This window comes from Salmo trutta, chromosome 12 (assembly GCF_901001165.1).
Source record: "Salmo trutta chromosome 12, fSalTru1.1, whole genome shotgun sequence".
Lineage (NCBI taxonomy): Eukaryota > Metazoa > Chordata > Actinopteri > Salmoniformes > Salmonidae > Salmo > Salmo trutta.
The window spans coordinates 15,371,361-15,389,514 of NC_042968.1; the positions used below are offsets into that span (position 1 = coordinate 15,371,361).

The 18,154-nt window shown below is 44.1% G+C and overlaps 1 protein-coding gene across 3 annotated transcripts; it reads right to left on the bottom strand.

The window, feature by feature from the left end:
* Positions 1 to 136: 136 nt before the first annotated feature.
* LOC115203003 (cartilage intermediate layer protein 1) lies at positions 137 to 12,299 on the bottom strand. 3 transcript variants are annotated; one of them, XM_029767250.1, is made up of 10 exons: positions 12,169 to 12,299; positions 7,496 to 7,694; positions 6,208 to 6,372; positions 4,973 to 5,038; positions 4,431 to 4,709; positions 4,060 to 4,257; positions 3,589 to 3,903; positions 3,389 to 3,497; positions 3,116 to 3,273; positions 137 to 2,921 (listed from the first exon to the last, which is right to left on the bottom strand). In XM_029767250.1, the coding sequence occupies exons 3-10, from the start codon at positions 6,266 to 6,268 to the stop codon at positions 571 to 573; spliced, it is 3,537 nt and encodes a 1,178-aa protein (XP_029623110.1). In that variant the 5' UTR covers positions 6,269 to 6,372; positions 7,496 to 7,694; positions 12,169 to 12,299; the 3' UTR covers positions 137 to 570. The 3 variants fall into 3 exon arrangements, with proteins under 3 accessions (XP_029623110.1, XP_029623112.1, XP_029623111.1); XM_029767252.1 differs by having other exon boundaries at positions 4,440 to 4,709; positions 12,169 to 12,298; XM_029767251.1 differs by lacking the exon at positions 7,496 to 7,694.
* Positions 12,300 to 18,154: the final 5,855 nt, after the last annotated feature.

The following is an 18,154-nucleotide window of genomic DNA, read 5'->3' on the forward strand; positions in this document are numbered from 1 at the left end:
TGAATTCACTGACCGTTATGGCTTTCGTGAATTAGAAGTAGCTTGTCTGTAGTGTGCACTTCACAATGTTGTCAGCTATGTTGTGAATGTGCGCCAACAAAGACCTGTGCAAGCGAATCAGCAATCCAACACGTTCTCAGGTTGTTCTTGTTTTATTTTGGGCGTGGTGCCTTAATCACTGGTTACATTCTTGAATGGCATGTGTAATAAATATCCCATTATTTACAATTTCAAGTAGTAAATATTAATCACACCACAGGTGAAGAAAATACAATATTTGCAGTAACATTAAAATCTCCAAATGTTCCCTGGGTGATACCTGTGTTATAGATAAAATATTTGTTCAGTTATGAATTTATGGTTATGGGCCTTACAATTGATAAACATCTTTCAGTAACAAATCAAATGTTATTACAAACAGTACATTATGAAGACAAAAAACCTGTATCTTTACTAAAGGGCAAAAATATATACATTTGTATCCCATCACCAATACCCACTTTCTTTAGTGATTTGCCAACATGTCTGATGTGATTGTGATGTGGAGACCCTGATCTGTAGTGCTGTGCTTTAGCCTGAGGTGCGCGTGGCAGTGGGATTCCGAGTACTGCGTCTACGGCTGTTGCGGAGTGCATTGGCTCCTGCTCTCTGCTTCCTGCCTCGGCCATCCCTCACTGCGCTCGCCGGAGACTGCCCGGGGGAGTTCTGCAGAGCCTGGAACACGCTTTGACGGGTCACCTCACGGTTGCCACAGGTAAAGGTAAGTGCCACTCCCTCGTTGCTCTTCATGACACGGGAAGTGCCGTCAGAGGTGCCATCAAAGCAGCGTCCCAGTGCGATCTCTTTAGCTGTGCGGGGGTCCTGGTCTGTCACTGTGTAGATGCCATAGTTGTGGCCCAGAGGGTCCAGTGGTGCCAGCATTGTGAACTCATTGGTGTCGTTGTTGACGGCTAGAGGCAGGTGATTAATCAGGTACTCTTGAAGCATGGGGTTAACGTTGTCCCTCTTACAGCTGCCCTGAGGGATCACCTTCACCAGAGTGCGGTCCACTCGGTCCTGGTCGTAGAGCATGCCGCTGCACTTGAACTCCAGGCACACAGCAGAGACGGTGGACTCTGCCATGTCGCGGATGCTGCGGGTGTCACGGAGGCCATACAGTTGACCAACGGTCTTGGGGTGAGTGCCGCCCTGGTTTCGGGAGCGCATGTTGATCTCATGGGGACCATTGATCTTGACCTTGACATAGCAGGCTCGGTACTCCATGGGCTTGGGCCACCAGCTCAGGTAGTCTTCTGTCCAGCTCATAGGATCGTCTTCGTTGAAAGGCACTGTGTTGTAGTCGTAGCGATCTCCCTCCACTCTGGTGAAGCGGAAGTGGCCTGCAGTAAATGGTGCTTCCTCACACTCTTTCAGTTGGTCAAATGAGTACACTGGTCCATTGAGCTCTTCAGCTGTGTTTGGGCTGGGCTTGGCCACATTGATGCTGAAGGCTGTCTTCTTTAACCTGGGGTCATTGTGGTCTGACCGTCTGTAGTTCAGCTTGCCCAGGTATGGCTGAGGGACTCCAATGATGTTGGGGTTAAACTTGGGAGCAGATGGGACTGCCTCGAGTTCTTCTCCTCCCATGTTGGCCATGACGTGGGCAGAATATGCGTCAGCTTTCTGGTCGTCGCAGAAGGCAGGCAGACAGGCACCATTGGGGCCAGTGATGACGCTGTCAAAGCGTCCCCAGGCACGAGGGTTGGAGGAGTAACCTGCAGTGGGCTCCATGTTGATCAGGGTCACCACCACTCCCTCTACCTGCTCGCTGGCCATGAAGCGATCGCTGCGAAAGCCTCGCACCTTGATGTAACACCTCCTGTTCTCTGGGACGTCCAGGTTAAACAGCCTCCTCTCTCTGATCTCCATGTTCCCAATGAGGAAGGTCCTCTCTTCCCTTTTACCACGTTGCTTCTTCTCCATCTGGAAGCTCCCCTCCTCCTCCCACATGCCTGTATCGGGGTTCAAGGACCACAGCTTCATGGTGTCCAGGTGCTCAGGCATTTTCACCTGTGCTGAATCCATTTTCACCTTCACCTCTCCGGCGTTCAGTGGTTCTCCGGCCTCCTCGTCCCTGAAGTCGACTGAGAACATACCGTACGTTCTCAGGGGCAAGGTGTCACCCTCATCTCCTACGAAGTTGAGGTCACTCTGTGCGGCTGCTGCTGTGGACACGTCTCTAGCGTCCAGAAATGTGATGCTAGCCTTCACATTACCCACAAATACTTCTCCACTCTGCTTGTAGAAGGAGTTGGGTGGGATCTGGATCTCAGCAATAGGATCTTGGCCCTCCACCTCTCCCAGCTGAAGAGTGTTGAGCTCTGTTGAGCTGATGGTCACTGGTGCCTTCTTCCTCAAAAGCTTGATCTCATGGTAGACGGCGCCCCCTTTGGTGTTGAATGGAAGAACCTTGGTGGTGTTGACGAACTTATCCATGTTGTCCACAAAGGTCATCACCAGCCTCTCAGTGTCATGGGGGACCTGGATGGAGAAGGTGCCTTTGTAGCCTGTGCGGCTGACTCTGGCTCCATTGATGTAGACGTGACCAAATCTCATGGGCTCCCCAGTGTCTGCGGCCACAGCCCGCCCACGCACAATGGCTTTGGTCTCCACACACTTCTGGCAGCCACATTCGGTCACCACCATGGTGGGGAGCACATAGCCCTGGCATTTCAGTTGTTTCTCCTCCATCTTTGCCACCCCACAGCAGTATGCCACTGAGTCTTTGCACCTGATTCCATTGTCCAGCTGTCCTGCACAAGTCCCCGAGAGGCACTTTCCTACGTCATAATAGAGTGAGTCGGTGCTGTTTTGATAGCAGTCATGAGGTAAGCGAATAAGGTAAGATTCGGGTTTTGGGTTACAAGAAGGTTGATCTTTACCTGTGAGGAGAAAGGGGTAGAAAAAATACCAACCCATATTAAAAGATTTACAATCTGATTATACAATGGAATTATTTTGAGAAAATCTATGCCCTTTCATTCTCCATCTGATCATTGACTGATGTCATGCTAATGGCTGTTCACATAGTAAATATGAATGTGTGAATATCAACCGTGGTGCTTCGGGATCAGACCTAAGACTGTGACTATGGCTGGTTTGGACTTGATGGCCCCAGCCTGGTTGCTGGCTCTGCAGTAGTACTCCCCAGTCTGCTCCATGTTCAGGTTTCTTAAGACCAGCGTGCTGTCATAGTTCAGCTGCTTCCTGTCCAGCAGGCTGCCGTTGTGAAACCTACCGAGTCACAGAAGACTGTTGAACGCTATACCCAGCAAAAACTGTTTGATTTTGCTATGGTATATATATATATAACATTTTTCAAGCTGTCATTACAGATCCATTGGCTTACCACTGGTAATCTTCTGGCTCTGGTGATCCACCCACTTTGCAGCAGAGAGCAGCTGTCTGGCCCTCTCTTCTGGCCTTGTTCTCAGGGTTCTTCACCACATGGAGCTTCTCTGAGGGATCACATTACAGTGTCTGAGACCAATGTAAAACAGAGAAATGTAACAATGTCAGCTTTCATTTCTTTTTTTGTGGCCATTTTACCTGCTCTTTTCAGCATGATACTGAGGACAGAGGTGTGTTCGGTGCTGTGGGGCACGATGACAGTGTGAGGGGCGTGGTTCCGCAGCTGGACGGTCAGTGTGGCGTTGCCGTCGGGACAGATCCCTGGGATGCGGAAGTGTCCATTGTGGTCGGTGAGGGTGAGGAGTTTGGAGCTGGGGCCGAAGCGGAGGATGGTGGCCCCTGGGGCAGGGAGACCTCCAGCACTGCGGACAGAGCCCAGTACAATGTGGTCCTGACACATACAGGCGTCACACTCCGCATTCACCCTACCCATCTCACAGTGCAGTGTGCAACCTGGAACAAAATACAGTTTATCAATACAGTTTAGCATGTCAGACAGTGACTTTGTACATTAGTTTAGATTTCTAGAATAAAATGCTTATGGAACTGTGATTACAGAAGTTTTGATCATATTTAATAGCTGTAATGGAGATGTTGAGAGCAACTCACCAGTCCCAGGGCATTCAGGTCCTTTGCAGGCTCTACCCTCCACTGTAGGTCCGCTGCACTGCTTATCCCACTGCTTAGGCTGGGACTGGCATTTCCTGGAGCGCACCTGCATTGCCACCTGACCACACTTGGCAGAGCAATGGCTCCAGTCTGACCAAGGACCCCAGGCATCCTGAAAGCCTTCTGACCCAGTGTTGCCTGATTGAAAACAGGTTTTTACTCCATTACAAAAGACAGATATAATTGCAGTAGATAGAAATGTTGCTTGGAGAATAAATGAAGCCTTTCACTGTTATAGAACTGTTTTATTTGACGTAATACAGTAGCTACTTCTCAACTGTATTTAAAGTAAGGCTCCCTGCCACACATACCAGACTGACCTTTAGGGCACAGGAAGCGCACAGCGTAGTTGGAGCAGTTGCGGCCAGGGGCCTGCTCAGCGTTGGCACACCAGAAGCCCAGGGTAGGGTCTGCGTGAATCTTCTCCCCCGTGTTGCGAGCGGGTATCCAGTCAGTGGTGCGAGCCTCCAGGGCCCGGGGGACGTCACACACCCGCGCACGGTAGTAGAAACGGATAGCATCCAACTGCTCATAGTCTCCTCGACCTCCAGGGTGGTCCACGTTGAACCAAGTGGTCCACTCATAGTTATCTGGACACAGAATGTCGCACAATGAATACTACTTCAGAATGTTACAGTGTTTCCTCTTTGGCCATAACACAATGGCATTACATTTTTTTTAGCTCTGTTCGCTGCTGCTGTAAACATAACTGGTGCCATTGGGCTGTAATTCTGAAAGTTATAGTATTTCATACCATATTATTACATAGACATTAACCAGGCTGAAAGCCACAATCCGGACTTAAAGCCACAGTAGTGACAATTGTGTAAAGAGATGTATTTTGGGATGTTACCTTCAGAGTGGTACACTGCAGGGTTGTTTTGTCTCGCAACTCTCAAACTGTCTCTCCTCCATGTTCCTGTAAAACATCACACCTCACGATGACTCATGATTGACCTGTTGTGACATCACTGACCAATGCCTTAATGCTGACCAGACTGGCCAAACCTCGGACCAGACAGACCAAACCTCTGGCAACTACTTCCTAGAGTAGTCTGGCCACCGTAAAGCAATGGGCAAGAATCTGTATCTTTCAAATCGTTCAACTTTTCAACTATACTCTGAGTCATGGAACAATATATTACGACTTTGACTTTCTCTTCATGTTATGCCACACTAATCTCTTTCTGGTGATTTGCCCTGTGTACTTTGGAAATAAAATGAATTGCTCAAACACATGAAAGTGCCAATGGCATTTCAAAGTGGTCAAGGAAATATGTTGTGGACCAACAGTGAAAAGGCTACAAGAGTTGATTTCTTTTCCATTGATGTCCCATCGTTACTCTCAGCTGCAAACAATCAACTGCTTTGTGCTAATGTCACTGATCCCAAGAGATTGATACTCATTATTCATTCTCATTGCTGTGTAGTTTACAGACTGACTTTTGTAGTGCACAGTGTTACATAATGCATATTTGGACTTTTCCCAGACCATTGCATTTACAGTACCCACCAAATGCTATAATTGTTCTGAGTTCACATTGGGGCTCAGTAGAAGCATGCTACTGGCACATACTTGTGTGGCCAATTGCAGACAGGTGTCTCCTTAGCCTTGGGCTTATACATATATCCCGCTTACTTAAGGATATAGAGCAGAAACAGAAGCAGTAATGTTTACTTATGGTTTGGGAGGAGCAGCACAGGCTTCTGCGAAGTCAGAAGATCACCAGGCTGCTGTCTATGTCCAAAGGAGACCTCTGTTCTGTCTTCTCAAATTCACATTAGATAATACTCTCAACTGTATAATGGAATTATCAATGATAATCGAATTTCCACATACAGGATATCCTCCTGGTTTACGTTTTGACACAAAAAAAAGTTTTCCAGTTGAAATAATAGTTTCAATTCCCAAGCTGAGCCTTGTGAATGAATTATGGAGTTACAACTCCCAAACCGAGCTGTGTGTGTCTTGCGTGTTCTTGTGTGTGTGTGTGTGTGTGTTAGGGATGTGTGTGTGTACATGTTAGGGATGTGTGTGTGTATTGGGGACAGTAAGAATGTAAATAGTAACTGCTAATGAAGACTAACCTTGTGCCGTAGTGGTGACTCCCAGAGCTAGGAGGAGAGCCCATGTTGACAGGCAGCACATCCTGGCACGCTGCTGTTGCCTCTGACCTCTGACCTTGTGGTAATGACCTTCACACGCCAGGCACGACAGCACTGAGAATAGTCCACCAACACCTCCAGCAACTCCTGGAGTAAAAAATGTAAATACTTAGCCAGAAGCATTGCTGGCAGATTATCACAAACAAAAACAGTAGTGTAACTTTGTGTGCCACAGTATTAAATGTAATTATTTTATTATATATTGCATATGATTCCATGGATGGAATATTAGGTATTTTAAATATCTCAAACATATCAAGTAGAGGACCTCCACCAAAGGAGGCTGGAGGGAGGAGCTATAGGAGGATGGGCTTATTATAATGGCTGGAATGGAATAAATGGAAAGGTATCAAACATATGGAAACTACAGTTGACTCTGTTCCATTAATGGCTTTCCAGCCATTACAATGAGACGGTCCTCCTATAACTCCTCTCACCAGCCTCCACTGATCTACACCCTGGTGACAGTTATTAAATGCATTTTTTTCACTGAGGAGATCAACAGTAATTTAAATAAACATACAGTATATTGGTGGTTAAATATCCCAAGCAGAATGACAGATTTATCAAATAAAACAATCACTATTTTTTTATCCTTCTCACGCTTTGAGGTCTCTCGGAGTGACACTAGAGGCGGGTGCAGAAACATACAAACTGAAAGAACATTATGGAGAACCCCTCTCAAATGACACATCTGTGCTAGCCATCACTTGGTGTCAAGGGAACACAAACATTTCTGCATCCATTGACCAAGCACAGGGCTACACAAGCCAAATAGAAACACACGCACACAAGCACACTTACATACACAAATGATATCCCATGAAAAGCCCCGCACATACTTTTACTTATTTCCATGAACAGGCTACCTCCTTGCACAATCACACACAAACACTCATATCTACACACAGGCAAGCTGAAACCTATTGTCCGTCAATACGTCAAACTTTCTTTCAAGTTCACAAAGACTAATGAGAATGTCTTACAGTATTCTATGAAATGTCTGAACTCACCAATGTGCATCTATTGAACAATTGTATATCATCAATTAGCCAACACTCAAAGAACAGAAGCTGAACTCGCTTCAGCACCCCCAAAACGTCTATAAAAAAATCTGTCTGTTGAAAGAACAACGTTAATAGTAAAGTTCAAAGATGGGTCAACAGGGAACGAGAGGGAAAGAGAAGGTGACTATGGATCTCAGTCTTACCCTGTGCGTATCGCTGTATAGTAGTGTTCAGTAGTCTCTCTCCTCCCTGTATGCAGAGTGCTGTGTGCTGACTGTCCTGCTGCTCTCTCTCTTATACAGCTCAGTGCAGAGCCCAGGGGTCGGATCTGTGCCATTCACAGGAAGCCAGCTGAGAGCGTGAAGACTGGAGTATGACTGAGCCCACTCTCTGCTGCTGCTTCTGGGAAGGTAGGGGGCTTACTGTAATGTTCTGCTGTACCTCTGTCTATAGATGAGGATACCCAGGTCTAGACATAAGTGAGAGTTGACCTCAGTCAGGTGGGTCGTCATTTTAAGTGGACATGGAACCTAGTTAAAGCTGGAATCTGTTGCCCTTTACACTTCTACGGGTTGAAAATGGCAGATTTGGGCACTGATAAACGCCTAAATTGGAACCCAGTATCTTTACAGTAACATGCTATACATGACGTCAGAGCTCTCTACAGAGACTCTGTATTTTGAAAGATGAGACGTTGAGGATGATAATAAATACTGCTTTGATGTCATACAAGCAAGCCAATCAGCTGTGAGTCCAAGTGTGCAGTTCACATTTCCATCAGTGTCAACGTTTATGATCTCTGTGTTTCATGTACAGTTCCAAGATGACATGGAGTCATACTCTCGGTTGTTATGAACATGTTTGTCTATTGTGAAGAAAATGTATCTCAACACGAAAGCACTCATGACCCCTTTCTATGCGCACCAAAATTATGATCTGTTTCCCTGAATTGCATTGTGAAAGCGTAAAACTGTAACATATTTTATAACTTAGCTAGTCATGTTGGCAATAGAATAAGCTTTTAAATTAGGCCCACCTGACCCAGATTACAACAACAGCAGTAATGTGCTTGCTCTAGTTCCTCAATGGCACAGCTAGGAGAGTAAAAAAAAAGCACCTTATAGAAGACTCTTTTTTTAGTCATGAAAGCGCATTGAAATGACTTAGGAACTGTGTACACTTTGGAGAGGTGTGTGACCACGTGGAGACACCAGTTAGTCCTCTGACTCAAACCCTTGTCATTTTGATGTCTTATGTTGCACCTAACCCACATTTTTCAGGAATATTCTTATCATGTTACTGAATGTATCCAGAGTATTTTCAGATGTTGTTATAGACAAGTGCTGTGAGAAGTACAGTAAATGTAAAATGTGCATAAAATCAACAGTGTAATGTTTGGGTTGAGTCTTGTCTGGTCAACTGTTGTGTCCTCACCGTTAGTCTAATCATTTCCCCATAATTTTCTAACTGTTCCCATTTATTTATTTTTAAATGTATTTTTTTAACCAAATACAAAAATGCTATTCCATTTCAATTGCTACCATGGTTATGCATATGGTTTTCATATTTATTCTGTAAGGAACATTTCATTTTAGCACTATCAATATAGGCCAATTCCCACAGGTGATAAAGGTTAATGGTAAAACTGCCCCATCTATTTGGGGTATTACAATAACAAAGAAGCTACTGCAAACAACAAACTTTTTTTGTTTGTTTTAACCATGCTGCGCGAAGCTCCTCAACTCGTCAACAAAAACAACAACAACTGTGCTGGGGCGGCCAGTGGAGCTGTTTCCCCATACTGTGGATTCCATCTTTAACCACCTAATGTACATGCGATGGATGGTCTGGTATTTCCTACCCTTCACATTGGAGTAGGCTCATATCAGTATTCAACTATACAAAAAGAGAGTAGGATACTGCGGTAACTATAGTGAGAAAGAGAGAGTCAAAGACCTTCCAACACAGACAAGAACACAACACACCCATTCCTAAACGATTATATTAATGGTTTCAAGTTGAAATACCATCAATAGCCTCTAATGTGAATTGGTAATTACAATGGCTTCATCCCATGTGGGATTGTCTTTTGATGTGCAACATCAACACACAGTAACATTTCTCTGAAGCTGCTCCCATCAACAGTTTAGATTAGAGGCCATGAAAACAGTTATTATGAACAACACCACATTAGGACAGTAAACAAACAGATTCATGCCCTTTATTATTTGTATTCATTTATCCAGACTTCGATCTGTTGATAAACAGTGTCTTTGTGATTTTTCGTAATGGCGTGCCAACAGCATTATACTGACTTACGATAGCACTAAAAGCTATAAACATGTGTAGCCCAACAACATGAGGTCGTAGCGATCACACATCTAGCTAGTTTGGAGAGAAGACGTGACAGACCGGGTGATGGAAAATCTTCCATGACTCACTGCTTAGATTCTGAACAGAGGTTGCGGTTAACTAAGAATTCTGTGATTATATATATATATATTTTTTAAATGTAACCTTTATTTAACCAGGAAAAGCCCATTGAGACCCTGAGTCTATTTTTCAAGGGAGACCTGGCCAAGAAGACAGCAACAATCAGTACATTACAGAATTAAAACATTCAACAATGCAATACAACATGAGCCAGCCTAAAAAAAAAAGCATTTACACTCCTCTGTAACAGAGTCTCCCATCAATATTTTAAATTCATTCAGTGTCACTAACATATCTAGATGAAGCATGGATTGTAGACTATTCCATGCCTCTGGTGCACAAGACGAAAAGGAAGTCTTGCCTAATACTGTGAATGTCCTGGGGACTTTAAGTAGCAACCACTTAGCAGACCAGGTATGGTAACTGCTTGTGCTGAAGGAGACCAGACTACAGCGGTAAAGAGGGAGTTTATCCAAAAGGGCTTTGTAGATGAACACATACAAATGCAGCTTTCTGCACATATAAAGTGAGGTCCAACCTACCATTTGGTGCAAGGTGCAATGGTGACTTGGCATTTGTAATAAAGTGCAAGGATGCATGATAAACAGAGTCCAGTCTCTGTAAGACGGAGGCGGCTGCATGCATATACAACAAGTCACCATAATCAATTACAGAGAGAAAAGTGGCCTTAACAAGCTTTTTTCTAGCCATAAGCGGGAAGCAAGCCTTATTACGAAAATAAAAACCCAATTTCAATTTAAGCTTCCTCACAAAATTATCCATAGTCATCCAACCTAGGTATTTGTAGGATGACACTTTTTCAATGGATAAGCCACCAGATGTGACATTGCTAACTTTCTCTGGCAGAGTGCGAGCTCTGGTAAAGGTCATTTTTTTGTACATTCAAGACCAGTTTGAGACCATAAAGGGAGGCCTGCGGTGACTGAAAAGCAGTATAGAGCTCTTCAACAGCCTGAACCAGAGATGGACCACATTAATATATAACTGTATCATCTGCATATAGATGCAACTTTGCTGGTTGCATCCCATTTCCCAAATTATTAATGAACATTGAGAACAACACAGGAGCTAAAATGGAACCATGGGGCACACCTCTATTAATCTCAAGAAAGCTAGACTTGTGATTGTCAGTATATACATATTGTGTTCTGTCAGAAAGATAGTTCCTAAACCAATTTACTGCCCCTTCACTGAGGCCAATGTTACTGAGTCTAGCTAGAAACAATTCATGGTCAACAGAATCAAATGCCTTTGATAAATCAACAAACAGAGCAGCACAATGTTGCACCGATCAGTATGTGCTTTTCAATGAAGATGTTTTTTAACTGTGAGTTCACTAGGGATTTATAGACTTTGTCCAGGATAGGGAGTTTAGCGATAGGGGGATAGTTATTAGCATTTGTGGGTCCACCCTTTAGCAGTGGGAGGAATTAAGCTGATTTCCAAATGCTTGGTATCGAATTGGTCAAGAGACTCAAGTTGAAAATGTGAGCCACAGGTTCAGTAATAATACAAGCTGCCTTTAAGAGGTAGGGATCCAGGTTGTCTGGACCTGCAGACTTTTTAGTGTCTATTGCCTTTAGTGCTTTACAGACCTCAGTATAAGAAACTGGCTCAAAGTTAAAATGGTTCACATGAGGGCCTATATCATAGTTTACTGTAACAGAGCTCCACCATTATCAAAAACTGAACCAGCATATGAAGTTCTTGTTAAAAACCCCTACAATGTTGGCTTTATCCTTCACTTCATTAGAATCCATCATTAAATGGTCAGGAAGGCCAGAAGACACTGATTTGATTAGCATCCAGAACTTGGTAGGGTTGTTCAGGTTCTCTGTGACTGCATTTAAATAGTCATCTGATTTGGACTTCCTGATCAATCCTGTGCATTTGTTTCTTAGTGCTCTGAAGGAGGCCCAGTTAACAGGGGCAGCTTGAGCTCAAGAGACATTTCTCTTTCTAATGAATTCTACCAAGTTATCTGAAAACCAGGGATTGTCCCTTCCACTGATTCTACATTTCTTCACTGGGGCATGCTTATCACAAATCGACACAAATTTCATATAAAAATAGTCCCATGCAGTGTCAACTTCGGGAATCAGACTTACTCTGATGAACGTCAACGTATTATTAGTGTTCATTTATCCAGACTTCCATCTGTTGATAAACAGTGTCTTTGTGATTTTTCGTAATGGCGTGCCAACAGCATTATACTGACTTACGATAGCACTAAAAGCTATAAACATGTGTAGCCCAACAACATGAGGTCGTAGCGATCACACATCTAGCTAGTTTGGAGAGAAGATGTGACAGACAGGGTGATGGAAAATCTTCCATGACTCACTGCTTAGATTCTGAACAGAGGTTGCGGTTAACTAAGAATTCTGTGATTATAATGATGAGTGTAAATGTAAATACTTACCAATTTAGTAGTCTGTTGCTACTATATACGAGTAGGACAACATTCAACTTTTGTGAGAAGGTAGGTCAGAACAGAATACCCCCTCATCAGTTTAATCATGTGAATCCCATTCTACTAACATCCCTCTCACCACCAGACTAGCCTGCAATGTTGACACCTTAGACCCGTCTCTTAGCACCTGAGCACAGTGCGGCGTTAGTGTGACATTTTACAACAGCTGAATCCAATTGAACGAGTTTGTTCCTTTACCTAATGAGAATTTAAGAGACTCGTGGTGTCTTTAAACAAGATAAATTAACTTTCAAATCCACTATAAAAAAAACTATTCATAGACACAATCTCATTCAGTTCAGAAAATGTAATTGTAGGAACATTAGATCAAAGCCAAATAAAATGCTGTATTAATACAACTTATCGACTTGTCATCATGCTGTCACTCACTCTTCATCATCCACTAAATCACGGCGAAACCAAACATTAACCCTTAATAGAGATTAATGTTGACCGACGCTGCATCATCAGGGATCCTGTATGAGACATTTAACCCTATATTCTCAACCACATTATAGCAGGCCTGCACAATCTTGGAAATGGAATGGCAGTAGTCTTCACGTTAGTCATTTACATTCATAAACAACTTTATAGATAGGGTTCTTATGAAATGAAAGTCTATTTCATTATGTTTGCTTCGTGCAATCATTGCGTCCACTCATCAGTTATTGGTCATCAGTAAAAGGACACGAGGTTTTCTGGGATTGATGAAGTCATTAAGATCCTCCACTTGGCTGAAAAGGCTGGTTGGTAGACTGGCATTTTAAGGAACTGTGGAAACCTACTAAAAATACCCGGTCAGCGTGACTACTAAACGGTCCTGGACAGATCTCAGTCTGATGGTTTTCCACACGACCCTCATTAACTTACCTCATCATGTAAATGACAAGGTGCGGTGTGCACAGCAGGAGGCGTGGACGGATGCCACTCCCCCGCTGGCATACCAACAGAACTGGAGTTCAAATGGACACCAAATCAAATCAAATGTTATTGGTCACATACACATGGTTAGCAGATGTTAATGCGAGTGTAGCGAAATGCTTGTGCTAGAACCAGAGGGTTTCTCCCGGAGATGTCTACACCTAGAGCTGGGTAGGGGGCCAGTCTTACACACCACAGGGGAAGTGACAGAGAGAAACCACAGCTCTTTTGATGCATGCTGTTCTTTATATCCCTAACCTCACTGATAAATACTGATATTAATGAGAGCTCTGTGTTTGATGTTCACCGATGGTTTTAGAAGTTGACATTGATAGATTATAGATTATGTCTAAAAAAAAAAGAGATGCAGACCAAAGCTTGTCGAAGTCGAAAAGGAAATTCCTACGGAGTGGCGCCGAGAGCCATGTCCAAATGGAAAAGCCTGCACTGTCCTTAAGAAAAATCTTACCTCATGTTTACCTGCCACCAATTATTGCATTTCCTGTGCAGTGATTTGGTTTGGTGTGAGGTCATTAGAATAGTGAAATCAGTAAGTAGTTTGGAGCGGGGCTCCGAGCCAGACACATGGTCCCAGGGAGCTGAAGCTCTTTCCAGACAGTGTTCCACTAGAGTCCTAAACTCTCCTGTACTTTTCACTGATAGCAACTAATGAAAGGGAAATACAGAGGAGGGACCATTAATTAGCAGGAAAATGCCATGGTAGGCACAGACCAGTACAGTAGCTTGGTGGACTTCACATGGTGTGTTTATATGGAAAGCATGTTTCAACGTATAATACATCATGTATTATTTAACATTATGAATGTATCCTGTGGTGTGATTATGCATTTTTGGATTGCAGTAAACTGGGACCTGAAGGAAGAGGACCTCACTGAGCATTATGCCCTTAACAGTGGTGGTCTTAGATGGACTCTCACAGGGCTGGATGACATGCCCCCATCAGTCACCTAGCTACCTACCACATTTCCCATGCCACTGTACTGCCAGCTAAAACACTCAGACAGCAATTTTCTATAAAGGTGTATTTTACTAACTGTACAATTTACAGGCTGTTAAGAGGGGACAACTTTATGACATTCTGTCGGTCTTCAAAGGCAGTTCTTTCTCACTAAATGAGGAGGACGGGCTGGAGGGGAAAGGAAGTGGGAGAAGGACAAAAAAACATAAGCAAACACGCAACGTTTCCAGGCAACAGTCTGGGGCATAGGACACCGTGCACCACATGGTGTGTCCTTCAGTTGGACTCCAGACAAGTAATGTTTATAATGACATCGCACAACACTGTCCAGTTTTCCAAAGCTGTGTCCAGTTTTATTTGTTGTTTTATGTTATTCTGGTTTAACAGGGTGACAGTCATTATCTCATTGTATGTATGAAGTCATCATGTAGAAGTCAAAGGCTGGGATAATTCCTGCAGCTATACAGTTCCTGATAAGGAAGTGTTCCAACAACAGTATGAGAGTAAACATTGTTTCTGTTATGGCAGGATGGAAATATACTAATTGAAATTGGTCTGTATGCTTTGTTTTACGGCCAACATAACCATAATCTCCATAATCTGGATGGAAAATGATATGGCTCCCATACAATTACCTAAGTATAAATGACAACAAGATAATCAGATCCTTAAAAATACAATCTGGCAGCATGGTGAAGGATAAACTTCCAACTGGATTTGTGAACCAAAACATGATCCATGACTCCTGCTTTTACATAAAGACGTTAAGAGATGAATCATTTTCCCAGGATACGAGCGATATAATCAAAATCCGTTCAAGTAATACGTTTCTTCAAGAGTTTCTTCAATTTATAGTCTGACCCCATTTTCACAGTGAAATTCACCTCCAAGATCTAGTTCTGCTGAGGCCCAGCCAAGCATCAACAGTAGACGTCTTCCTGAAGCGTTGTGGAGTTGAACCTATACCTAACCAGAGCAGACAGGAAACTCCAGTGGTTTGTATTGGTGTAGACTGGGGGGTTCATGGGGATCCTGGGCTTAATGACTCCACCAGAGCAGACAGGAGACTCCAGTGGTTTGTATCGGTGTAGACTGGGGGGTTCATGGGGATCCTGGGCTTAATGACTCCACCAGAGCAGACAGGAGACTCCAGTGGTTAGTATCGGTGTAGACTGGGGGGTTCATGGGGATCCTGGGCTTACTGACTCCACCAGAGCAGACAGGAAACTCCAGTGGTTTGTATCGGTGTAGACTGGGGGGTTCATGGGGATCCTGGGCTTACTGACTCCACCAGAGCAGACAGAATAATCCAGTGGTTTGTATCAGTGTAGACTGGGGGGTTCATGGGGATCCTGGGCTTAATGACTCCACCAGAGCAGACAGGAAACTCGAGTGGTTTGTATTGGTGTAGACTGGGGGTTCATGGGGATCCTGGGCTTAATGACTCCACCAGAGCAGACAGGAGACTCCAGTGGTTTGTATCGGTGTAGACTGGGTGGTTCATGGGGATCCTGGGCTTAATGACTCCACCAGAGCAGACAGGAAACTCCAGTGGTTTGTATCTGTAATGACTGTCGTAGGGAGGGGACCAAAGCGCAGTGTGTTGAGGGCTCATGATGAAATTTATTAACTCAAAAACACTAAAGACAAAATAACAAACAGAAAATGATCAGCTCACAGTTCTGTCAGGTACAAAGATTAAACAGAATGCAACTACCCACAAACACAGGTGGAAAAACCCCCTACTTAAGTATGATCTCCAATTAGAGACAACAAGGACCAGCTGCCTCTAATTGGAAATCATCCCCCCAAAAAACAACATAGAAAAACTAGAAACTAAACTTAGAAATACAAAACATAGAAAAACACAAAACACCCCCTGTCCTACTCTACCATAGAAAATAACATCTTACTATGGTCAGGACGTTACAGTACCTCCCCCCCAAAGGTGCAGACTCCGAATGCCACTAAACAAACAAAACAAAAAAGGGAGGGTAGGGTGGGTGGGTAACTCCTATCTATGGCGGCTCTAGTGCAGTCCACATAACCTTATCCTCCAGCAGAGGAGGCGGCTCCGGTTTGGGGCGTAACCCAGGGGCGGAAATCCCGGGGGGGACGGGGGACACGACCCCCCCACCCCCCAATATATCACTGAAACATAACTATGTAATTTACATAATATTAATAATACGCAATGAAAGCAATTGTGCTGATTATAGACACTTAATAGCGCGTTTTTAAGTTTCAAAAGATTGCGACCCCCCACCCTCTGCCTCACAATGGTTTGATCCACTGCCAGTTCCTTAGTTGGCAAGGTAACAGAGGGGTCGTATCTACTGTCTGAAAGGCACTCAATGAACGTAACTGACGTGAGGTTAATCTAGTCAATCGCGCACACACACTAGCTGAATATGCAGAGCTAGCGCGCAAATATTAACTATTAAGCTAGCTAGTACCTATTCCATTTCTGTGGCGTCGTCAAAGATGGAATCTTTGCTATCGTCAATTTATTCCAAGATCAGCATGCAAATGATGTAAGTTAGTGCTTCAAAGTCCCTGTGATAAGGTTAGCGATAAACTGAAGTCCAAACTGAACAGAACTACACTCTCTTCTACCATTGTCTTTAATATATTTAATGGTCTCGTTGCAAAAGCTAAATTGTCACAACTTTTATTTATTTATTTTATTTCACCTTTATTTAACCCGGGTAGCAAAGATTATAGCAAACACCACTGAAACTGAATTGGTGCTCGCTAGCTTTGCAAATTCAGCTATTGTTGGAAGCCAGCCAATATGAAACAAACTATTAAAATTACAAAAGGTTGCAGCATATGTTGTGTAAATGGTGAACTCATACAGCTGTCAACTCTTGTCATTTTAATCCGTTTCACATTTGCTAGCTACCTTTTAGATCGAAGCCCAAATAGAATGATAGAAGATGATAGAAGCCCATCTCCTACTGTAAATAACCTACACACTGTGTGTGTGTGTGTAGCCAGCCAGCCAGCCTGTCAGGTAGAAAAATGGCAGAAAAATAAAAGACGGACATCAGAGTATTTTTCAATACACCAAAACGCATAGTAAGAACCCTAGTAGCCTAATATCTCAAAGACTAGTTGATAAAATGTTCATAAGAAAGAAATGAAATTCTAATGGAAATGTTTCACAATGATGTCATTAGGCAGAGCAGGCAACAGATGGCACACAGACAGCAGAGTTGGGGACAGATATGCAGGGACAGACTGGCAGAGACAGGGAGTCTCAGGTAAGTTTGTTGAGTCTTTGTTTGGCAACATTATGAAAGGTTCTCAATTTTTTGGACTTGTAAAATAGGAACATAATTGGAAAATGCCATGGATACCCCCACTCTCAACTTAAACTGGTGACTGAACTAAGATTTGTTAAAGGCAATGGTATTGCTGTTGTGATTAGTTGTGTAGTTTTGGGTACCGGTAGTTAGGAGTACGGCAAACACCTTATTTCTTTGGTTCCTCAATATACATTTACCATATTACAATGTAGGCTATGTGTTACAGCACTACTTTTGGTGTCCCCCTCAGGAATTGCTCTTGAGAAAATTTCATGTAATTGTCCCCTCCAAAGTTGATATCAGATTTTCGCCCCTGGCGTAACCCCCGCTCCACCCGCTGATCCCTCTGCTTTAGTACCACCGGACCGTGGATCGTCATCAAAGGAACCGGACTGTAGATCATCGCTGGAGGTTCTGGGCTGCAGACCGCCGCTGAAGACTCTGGGCTGCAGGCCGTCTCAGGAGGTTCCGGGCTGCAGGCCGTCTCAGGAGGTTCCGGGCTGCAGGCCGTCTCAGGAGGTTCCGGGCTGCGGAGCGTCGCTGGATGCTCCGGACTGGGGAGCGTCGCTGGAGGCTCCGGACTGGGGAGCGTCGCTGGAGGCTCCGGACTGGGGAGCGTCGCTGGAGGCTCCGGACTGGGGAGCGTCGCAGGAGGCTCCGGACTGGAGGGCGTCGCTGGAGGTTCCGGACTAGAGGGCGTCGCTGGAGGTTCCGGACTAGAGGG

What these genes read in the sequence shown, in the direction of transcription:
- LOC115203003 (XM_029767251.1), bottom strand. Translation starts at nt 6,268, where the DNA reads ATGTGCTGCCTGTCAACATGGGCTCTCCTCCTAGCTCTGGGAGTCACC. An exon ending in TGCAGTGTACCACTCTGAAG is followed by an intron (nt 4,710 to 4,972) that starts GTAACATCCCAA and finishes TTCTGTGTCCAG; the next exon opens with ATAACTATGAGTGGACCACT. An exon ending in ACCTGAATGCCCTGGGACTG is followed by an intron (nt 3,904 to 4,059) that starts GTGAGTTGCTCT and finishes ATTTTGTTCCAG; the next exon opens with GTTGCACACTGCACTGTGAG.